Here is an 11,029-nt window from a genome sequence, read left to right on the forward strand (position 1 = left end):
CCATAAAATAAAATAAAATAAATAAATAAATTGTTTTATAATGCTATTTTTTTTTGTAATTTTTACTGATATTTTTAGTTGTCGGTGAAATGATCCTGTCGGTGAAATGATCTTTTCGGTGAAATGATCGTCGGTAAAACAACTGTAGGTGAAACGACCCTGTCGGTGAAATGACTGTCGGTAAGTTGATTGTCGGTGAGACGATTTTCGGTGAAATAAATGCGTCCCGTGCACGGAGGTATTCTATAAGTTTAGTAAACAAAATTGCCTCCAGAAATCAGGAAAAAACGCATATTAATTTTCTAATTTCTGATCATCATGTGATTTGCCATGATCAAAATTTGATGCAAATTTAAAAAAAGGATATAGTAAAATATTTTTACATGAACACCATTCCGACTAAAGTAAATACAATAATATTACTTTTCATTTAATAATTTCAATATATTTCTTCAATTAACATATTAATTGGCTCAATATGATAGACAACATTAGAAGCAAGGGGTATGTTAGAAGATTTGTTGAATAGTTATATATATTCTATTTTTAATTATTTATCTCATGAAATATATGTGCATGTGATCAGCTAAATAAACCCTTATTAAAAAAAACCTGTTAAAAATCCACATTTTAATAATATGACCATGATTAAAAAATCCTTGGATCGCAATACCTAACCGACTAACCCTGTAAAATTTCTCTATTATGGCGGTGCATTACCCCTACATGTACAGTATATTCTGGGTCCTTTAATAACAAAAAAGAAAAGCTAACAAAGACATGAAAATATATTGGCAGTAAGATACAGTACATTTCATTTTTTAATTTTTGCCTTAGACTTTTCTCTTAAGTTATTTTTCCTTTATAATATTTTTATAATTAATTAAATCTCTTTCAGATTTTTCTTCCTTTATAATTATCTAAAATTTTAAAAGGCATTAGTATTTCATTTATTCTATTTACTTTTTTTTTATTAACTTTTTCATTTATCTAATTGGTTCTCATTTTCAGACTGACAAATAATATTTTTCCATTTTCATTCTAATTCAATATCTATAAATATCTAATAAGAAAATTTTAATGATTATGGCTGGTCTTTAAGTTGTCACTTTAATAAAAATGAAAATTGTGGATAAATTTGGTTAAAAGAGTTATTCAATAAAGAGCTATGAATTTTTTTTTTTTATTCAATATCAACGGCTATCCGAGGAAAAAACAAGATATACCCAGGGTTACTGGGTTATAGTACTATCGAAATCATAAGATAATACATGTTACAATTTTAGAAAATTTTGTAAAGGCTTTAAGGTATTTAGGTAAACACTAGTGGACTCAATGTGATTGTAAATCGACTAAAAATTTAAAAAAAATGTCAAGAGTAAATTTTGTACAATAAATTAATATTTAATAAAAAAATTACAAATTATAAAACTTCAAATTTTCTAATTCTTATGATTTCTAATTAATTTGAAGTTTTGAAATACTCAAATTAGTTTAACCATAACAATAATAAATAATAAAATTTTAGCATATTGTAAGACGAATTTTTCATATTGACATTCTCTTGCAAGACTTACAGTCACATCGGAAAGTAGTGCCCGATTCGAAATTAAAGTCAAAATAGAAGTATTTATATTTTTTCACCAGTTTATACATTAATAAAAATTTGTATCTAACTAGTTTCGATCTCATATTGCATCAAATATTCATAACGCTGAAGCAGCAGCCTTCTTAAAAACTTCTTAAAAACAGAACTATTCAAATTTTTATTTTTCCATTCGTACAACTTTAAATTAGCCTACAGCTCTCGAGAAAGCATTACACATCTGGGTAATCAATTAAATAGCTTCTACATGTTTTCTACTTGGTTTAATTTAATTTAACCGATTTTTGGCTTCAGTTTTTTATCATACAAATTATTGTATGACAAAAGAATAAAATAAGTGAACAAGTTCCATAAAAATAAGCATTACTTTCTGTACAGTATTTTATGGTAATCTGGAATCTGCATGATTTATTAGTAAACTACACGAGTTTACTATAACAGTATGATTATATAAGTGGAGCTGTTTATTAATTTTTTATTTTTCATAATTAAATTTTTAGAGTAAATATTAATAATGTTAACATTTAATTATGAATTTTAATATTGCTTTTTTTGAAAAAACGAAATGAACTAGTGGATATTATATTGTTTTACGTTTAGCGAAACTTAAAATTTTTTAATTTTTTTAATTTCTCAAAAAATAAAAAACGTTTATTTTTTTTTGAAAAAAAAAATTTAATATTCATCCTTAACTCTGACCAAATTGTAATTTTGGCCAAAATTAAGTGTGAAAATAACTGTGGTGATTGATCATAACCAATGGAAAAACTTTTTTTTCAGCATATGTTGTATCTTGATGTGACGTATGCCCTAAGGTAACTCATAAGAAATGTCTGCAGCCCTAATCACAAGACATTAGACCAATCCTTTTTTTTATGTTTAAATATCAAATTCAGTAATTCACGCTCGTTTTCCCATTTTATAAAAATTTTAATAATAAGTCATGTACATGATTAAAGAATTTCCTTAAATAAAAATCTATACAGTTTTGAAAATTGAAATATTGAATAACAATATGTTTATTTCTTTTACAGAAACTTCAAGATCGTAGCGATGGCTTAATGCGCAGTAACTGCGTTATAAATACATAGTGACCACATTATGTAATCGTAAAGAAATTACATATATGCAGTTACTGCGCATTAAGCCATCGCTACGATCTTGAAGTTTCTGTAAAGTTATTGCCTAAATATTAAAAAAAAAATTGCATAAAACCATAAAAAATTTAGCTTAAAAAATATTTGCTTCGAACAAATTTTTGTGACATGATCGACATCCACGATAATTCATTATGTAATTGCTTATATAAGTAATTTATGCAAAATTTAGTGCTACACAGCACGTTACATAAATAAAGATGCTTATTTGAAAAAATTTTTGGCTTTTGAAAACAATGTTTTCTCAAAATATACTTTCTGAATATTTTAAAAACAATTTTGCAAATTGGACAAGTGGAAATAAAAAAATTGATGATTTCATTCAAGAAAGGCAATTAAAGATAAATGATGATGACTATAATGATATAATGCTTGAATGGATACCATACAATCACTTTAATGAAATTAAAGAGACAGGTAAAAATGGTCTTATAACAGTATATTCAGCAATATGGAAGGATGGTCCATTATACAGGGAGTATAGTTATAGTAGTTATACAAGAGATTCATCAAATAAAAATGTTGCTTTAAAATGTTTATATAATTCACAAGAATCCATTGATTCTTTAATAAATGAGGTATGAAATTTATTTATATTTAAATCCTCTTTTCTAATTAATATATTTACAACTTTTTTATTGATAACTAGGTTAATAAATACCCAACAAATTATAATGCATTTCAAGTATTGTATGGAATATCCCAAAATCCTGAAACAGGAGATTATATTCTTGTTCAAAATAGTTCTATAAACTTAACAAATTGGATCAGTGGAAATGAAAATATTGATGATTTCATACAAGAAAGGCAATTAAAAATAAATAATTATGGCTACAATGATATAGTAATTGAATGGATACCATACAGCCAGTTTAATGAAATAAAAGAGACAGGAAAAAATGGCTTTATAACAGTATATTCAGCAATTTGGTTAAATGGTCCAATATATTATCATTATGGTAAATACATAAGAAATTCTAACAGAGAAGTTGATTTAAAATGTTTATATAATTCACAAGAATCCATTGATTTTTTAATAAATGAGGTATAAAATTTCTTTAAATATTTAAATACTTTTTTTTTAATTAGTGTATTTACAACTTTTTTCATTGATAACTAGGCTAATAAATACCCAACAAATAATAAAGCATTTCAAGTATTATATGGAATATCTCAAAATCCTAACACAGGAGATTATATTTTGGTTCAAAATAGTTATATAAACTTCGAAAATCAGATCAGTGGAAATGGAAAAATTGACGATTTCATTCAAGCAATGCAATTAAAAATTAATAAATACGAAGATACAGTATTTGGATGGATACCATACAATAAATTTAACGAAATTAAAGAGATAGGAAAAAATAGCATTATAACAGTATATTCAGCAATTTGGGTAGATGGTCCAATGTATTATAAGTATGAAAACTACTATACTAAAGATTCAAATAAAAATGTTACTTTAAAATATCTACATAATTCACAAGAATGCGTTGATTTTTTGATAAATAAGGTATGAAATTTCTTTAAATATTTAAATACTTTTTTTTAATTGTATTTACAACTTTTTTATTGATAATTAGGCTAAAAAATATCCAATAAAATGTAAAGCATTTCAAGTATTGTATGGAATATCTCAAAATCCTAATACAGGAGATTATATTTTGGTTCAAAATAGTTGTATAAACTTGGCAAACCAGATCAGTGGAAATGAAAAAATTGATGATTTCATTCAAGAAAGACAATTAATAATTAGCAACTATAATGATATAGTGTTTGAATGGATACCATACAATAAGTTTAATGAAATTAAAGAAACAGCAAAAAATGACTCTATAACAGTATATTCAGCAATTTGGATAGATGGTCCAATATATTATAAGTATGGAAATTATGCTAGAGATTTAAATAAAAATGTTACTTTAAAATATTTGCATAATGTACAAGAATCCATTGATTTTTTGATAAATGAGGTATGAAATTTTTTTAAATATTTAAAAACTTTTTTTAAGTATATTTACAACTTTATTTTATTGATAACTAGGCTAATAAACACCCAACAGATCATAAAGCATTTCAAGTATTATATGGAATATCTCAAAATCCTAATACAGGAGGTTATATTTTGGTTCAAAATAGTTGTATAAACTTGACAAATCAGATCAGTGGAAATGAAAAAATTGATAATTTCATTCAAGAAAGACAATTAAAAATTAGTAACTATTATGATGATATAGTGCTTGAATGGATACCATACAATAAGTTTAATGAAATTAAAGAAATAGGAAAAAATGGCTTTATAACAGTATACTCAGCAATTTGGGTATATGGTCCAATATATTATATGTATGGAAATTATACTAGAGATTCAAATAAAAATGTTACTTTAAAATATTTACATAATTCACATAATTCACAAGAATCCATTGATTTTTTAATAAATAAGGTATTAAATTGTTTCTTAAAAAATTTTTTTTTTAATTAGTGTATTTCAATTTCTTTTATTGATAATTAGGCTAAAAAATATCCAACAAAACGTAAAGCATTTCAAGTATTATATGGATTGTCTCAAAATCCTAATACAGGAGATTATATATTGGCTCTTAACTGGACAAGTGGAAATGAAAAAATTGATGATTTCATTCAAGAAAGGCAATTTAAAATAAATAATTATGGCTATAATGATATAGTATTTGAATGGATACCATACAATAAGCTTAATGAAATTAAAGAGCTAGGAAAAAATGGCCTTATAACATTATATTCAGCAATTTGGTTAGATGGTCCAATATATTATCATTATGGTGAATACATAAGAAATTCTAACAGAGAAGTTGATTTAAAATGTTTACATAATTCACAAAAATCTATTGATTCTTTAATATATGAGGTATGAAAATTCTTTAAATATTTAAATACTTTTTTAATTAATATATTTACATCTACTTATTTCATTTAGGCTAAAAGATATTCAACAGATAAAAATGCATTTCAAGTATTGTATGGAATATCTCAAAATCCAGATACTGGAGATTATATTTTTGTTCAAAATAATTCTATAAACTTAGCAAATTCGATCAGTGGAAATGAAAAAATTGATAATTTCATTCAAGAAATGCAATTAAAAATTAAATATGAAGATGTAATATTTGAATGGATACCATATAATCAGTTTAATGAAATTAAAGAGACAGACAAAAATGGTCTTATAACAGTATATTCAGCAATATGGAAGGATGGTCCATTATACAAGGAAAATAAATGGAATGATTATACAAGAAATACAAATAAAGAAGTTGCTTTAAAATGTTTGCATAATTCACAAACATCTATTGATTCTTTATTAAATGAGGTAGAAATTTCTTTAAGTACTTAAAAACTTTTTCTTAATTATTTACAATTCCCTTTATCTAGGCTAAAAAATATCCAACAAAATATAAAGCATTTCAAGTATTGTATGGAATATCTCAAAATCCTAATACAGGAGATTATATTTTAGTTCTTATCTGGACAAGTGGAAATGAAAAAATTGATGATTTTATTCAAGGAAGGCAATTAAAAATTAGTAACTATGATGATGTAGTACCTGAATGGATACCATACAATAAGTTTAATGAAATTAAAGAGACAGGTAAAAATGGCCTTATAACAGTATATTCAGCAATATGGAAGGATGGTCCATTATACAAGAAGTATAGTTATAGTAGTTTTACAAGAGATTCAAATGAAAAAGTTGCTTTAAAATGTTTATATAATTCACAAGAATCCATTAACTCTTTAATAAATGAGGTATGAAATTTCTTTAAATATTTAAATACTTTTTTTAATTAATATATTTACTTCTATTTTATTATATTTAGGCTAAAAGATATTCAACGGATAAAGATGCATTTCAAGTATTGTATGGAATATCTCAAAATCCAGATACTGGAGATTATATTTTAGTTCAAAATAATTTTATAAACTTATCAAATTGGACCAGTGGAAATGAAAAAATTGATAATTTCATTCAAGAAATGCAATTAAAAATTAATAAATATGAAGAAACAGTATTTGAATGGATACCATATAATCAGTTTAATGAAATTAAAGAGACAGGTAAAAATAATTCTTTAACAGTATATTCAGCAATATTGCAGGATGGTCCATTATACAAGGAGTATAGTTATAGTAGTTATACAAGAGATTCAAATGAAAAAGTTGCTTTAAAATGTTTACATAATTCACAAAAATCCATTGATTCTTTAATAAATGAGGTATGACATTTCTTTAAATATTTAATTACTTTTTTAAGTGTATTTACAACTTTTTTATTGATAATAACTAGGCTAATAAATATCCAACAAATTATAAAGCATTTCAAGTATTGTATGGAATATCCCAAAATCCTGATACAGGAGATTATATTTTAGTTCAAAATAATTCTATAAACTTATCAAATTGGATCAGTGGAAATGAAAAAATTGATAATTTCATTCAAGAAATGCAATTAAAAATTAATAAATATGAAGAAACAGTATTTGAATGGATACCATATAATCAGTTTAATGAAATTAAAGAGACAGGTAAAAATGATTCTTTAACAGTATATTCAGCAATTTGGGAGGATGGCCCATTATTTCACATGAAGTATTTACAAAATCATTATGTAAGAAAACGATGTATAAAAGTTGCTTTAAAATGTTTGCATAATTCACAAGCATCTATTGATTCTTTATTAAATAAGGTATGAAATTTCTTTAAGAACTTAAAAGCTTTTTTTTTAATTATTTACAATTTCCTTTATCTAGACTAAAAAATATCCAATAAAATATAAAGCATTTCAAGTATTATATGGAATATCTCAAAATCCAGATACAGGAAATTATATTTTCGTCCAAAATAATTATATGTGGACAAGTGGAAATAAAAAAATTGATGATTTCATTCAAAAAAGGCAATTAGAAATAAATAACTATAACTATGTTAATATAGTGCTTGAATGGATACCATATAATCAGTTTGATGAAATTAAAGAAACAGGCAAAAATTGTTTTATAACAGTATATTCAGCAATATGGAATAATGGTCCATTACATTATAATGAAAAATATAGTAATTATACAAGAGATCCAAATAAAGAAGTTTCTTTAAAATGTTTACATAGCTTAAAATATTCCATTGATTTTCTAATAAATGAGGTATAATATTTCTTTAATATTTAAATATTTTACTTAATATAGTATTTACTATTCATTTATTTATTTTTCAGGCTAATAAATATTCAACAAAAAATGAGTCATTTCACATATTGTATGGAATATCTCAGAATCCAAATACAAATGAATACATTTTAGTCCAAAATTATTCTATAAACTTAATAAATTGGATGAGTAGAAATGAAAAAATTGATAATTTCATTCAAGATATACAATTAAAAATTAATTATTACTCAGATGTAATATTTGAATGGATACCATACAATCAGTTTAATGAAATTAGAATGACAGGCAAAAATGGTTCTATAACTGTGTATTCAGCATTATGGAATGATGGTCCATTACATTATAATAAAAAGTATAGTAATTATACAAGGGATTCAAATAGGAAAGTTGCTTTAAGATGTTTGCATGGCTCAAAAAATATTGTTGAATTTGTAATAAATGCGGTATATAATTTATATAACCTTTTTAATAATTTTATTATAATCATATTAATTTTACATCTATTTTAGGTTGAAAAATATTTGATAAATACATTTAGTAAAGATAATTTTGTTATATATGGAATATCCCAAAATCCAGATACAAATGATTATATTTTGGTTCTTGCATGGACAAGTGGAAATGAAAAAATTGATGATTTCATTCAAGAAATGCAATTATTGAATCAGTCTGATGTAATATTTGAATGGGTACCATACAATCAGTTTAATAAAGTTAATGAGATATACAAAAATGGTTCTATTTCAATATATTCAGCAATATGGACAGATGGTCCATTACATTATAATAAAAAGTATGATAATTATGCAAGAGATGCAAATAAAGAAGTTGTTTTAAGATGTTTGCATGATTCACAAAATATCATTGAACTTGTAATAAATGAGGTATAAAATTTACATAATCTCTTAATATTTTTTTTATTGTAATTTATTAATTTCTCATCTATTTTTAGGCCAAAAAATATTTAACAGACACATTTGGTAAAGAAATCTTTGATATATATGGAATATCTCAGAATCCAAATACAGATAGTTATATATTGGTTTTAAGAAATTTTATATTAGTAAGTGAGAATAAAGAAATTGATGATTTTATTCAAGAAAAACAATTAAAAATGAATACATATGAAGATACTGTATTTGAATGGATACCTTACAATCGACTCAATGAAATTGGTGAATTAAGTAAAAATGGTTCTAATTCAATACATTCAGCAATATGGAAGGATGGCCCATTACATTATAATAAAAAGTATAGTAATTATACAAGAGATTCAAATAAAAAAGTTGTTTTAGAATATTTGCATAATCCAGAAAATTCTATTGATTTCCTAATAAATGAGGTATAAATTTTCAAATATTTTACTAATCTTTTAATAAAATATATTAATTCTTTATTTGTATACTAGACCAAAAAATATTCAACAAAAATATTTGAAAGAGCGATTTGTGATATATATGGAATATCTCAAAATCCAAATACAAATAATTATATTCTAGTTCTCTCATGGGCAAGTGGAGATAAAAAAGTCGATTGTTTTATTCAAGATATTCAATTAAAAATAAATGATTATGATGATATAGTATTTGAATGGATACAATACAGTCAGTTTAGTAACATTAAGGAAAAAGGTAAAGGTGGCTTTTCTACAGTATATTCGGCAAGATGGAAGGATGGTCCATTAGAATATGATGCAGATAAAAAAATATATATTAGAGATCCAAATAGAGTAATTGCCTTAAAACGTTTACATAATTCACAAAATATTACTAAGAAATTTTTAAATGAGGTATGAAATTTCTTCAAAAAATTTTTTGTAATAGAGAATTTTTTAAATATGTTAAGCATAATGTAGTAATTATTATTTATTATGAATGAATTAATTTTAATAGGTTAAAGAATACTCAATAAATAAAAGTAGTAATATTCTTAATATATATGGAATATCTCAAGATCCAGATACAAAAGAACATATTATAGTTCTTAATTATGCAAAAGATGGAAATTTTAATCATTGGATGAATGAAAATTATAAATATTTTGGTTGGAAAGATAAATTATCTGCATTGCTTAATATTATTAGTGGTCTTAAAGAAATTCATCAAAAAAATTTAGTTCATCGTGATTTTCATACAGGAAATATTTTATTTTTAAGAAGTAGAGATAATTTTGGTAACTATATATCAATTTCAGATATGGGATTATGTGGAGAAGTTGGTAATATAGATGAAACTAAAATTTATGGAGTCATGCCTTATGTAGCTCCTGAAATATTAAGAAGGAAGCCTTATACACAATCAGCAGATATCTATAGTTTTGGTATGATAATGTATTTTGTGGCAACTGGAAGACAACCTTTTGATAATCATGCACATGATTATAATTTAGCATTAGATATTTGTAAAAAAGGAGTTAGACCTGAAATAACTGAACCAGAAGCACCAAGGTGTTATATTGATTTAATGAAAAAGTGTTGGGACTTAAAACCAAATGATAGACCAGATATTTTTGAGGTAAATGAATCAATCACATCATTTCACAAGTCATATGGAGGTGATTTTTCCATAGTAAATGAAGAAATTGAAATAATTGAAATGCAATTCAAAAAAGCTGAAGAATATAGAAAGGCAAATCTTCCAACCATTAAAAATTACAAAATAACTACTCATCCACAAGCTATTTACACATCTCGATTACTTAATCCTTTTACAGAAGATCTTCCAGCAGAGGATGATGATAATTCTCAATGTTTAGAACAAGCAATCTAGTTCCAGATGAAAACCAAACAAAACTTAAAATTATTCACTTGATATTTTTTTAGGGGATATATAACGATAAAAGGCCATAATAATCAGGCTTGACTATTAATATCTTTTTCTTATTTTAAAATTGCCTTAGTACACATAACTGATATTTTTAATCATACAAATTATTGTATATTACTTTCTGACGTGACTGTACAGTATTTATGGTATCTGAAATCTGAATCTAGACCTGCGCCACATAATTACTAGCATAAAGCATCACGATTTTTAAATTGATTTTATATTTTTTTATTTTTC

General features: G+C 24.3%; 1 protein-coding gene across 1 annotated transcript; it reads left to right on the forward strand.

Annotated features, from left to right (window-relative positions):
- Nucleotides 1-3,336: 3,336 nt before the first annotated feature.
- OCT59_008311 (uncharacterized protein) lies at nucleotides 3,337-10,735 on the forward strand (the record flags this gene model as incomplete). Its single annotated transcript, XM_066142360.1, has 24 exons — nucleotides 3,337-3,341; nucleotides 3,413-3,448; nucleotides 3,748-3,808; nucleotides 3,884-4,276; nucleotides 4,347-4,443; nucleotides 4,627-4,736; nucleotides 4,808-4,880; nucleotides 5,184-5,209; nucleotides 5,279-5,653; nucleotides 5,723-6,115; nucleotides 6,178-6,552; nucleotides 6,624-6,659; nucleotides 6,903-7,019; nucleotides 7,091-7,131; nucleotides 7,417-7,489; nucleotides 7,554-7,943; nucleotides 8,015-8,055; nucleotides 8,350-8,410; nucleotides 8,477-8,504; nucleotides 8,724-8,851; nucleotides 8,920-9,309; nucleotides 9,376-9,756; nucleotides 9,860-10,010; nucleotides 10,356-10,735. 24 exons carry the CDS (start codon nucleotides 3,337-3,339, stop codon nucleotides 10,733-10,735), a joined length of 4,161 nt encoding a protein of 1,386 aa, XP_065999249.1.
- Between the last annotated feature and the right edge of the window lie 294 nt (nucleotides 10,736-11,029).

The sequence above is a fragment of the Rhizophagus irregularis genome, chromosome 16 (genome assembly GCF_026210795.1).
Source record: "Rhizophagus irregularis chromosome 16, complete sequence".
Lineage (NCBI taxonomy): Eukaryota > Fungi > Glomeromycota > Glomeromycetes > Glomerales > Glomeraceae > Rhizophagus > Rhizophagus irregularis.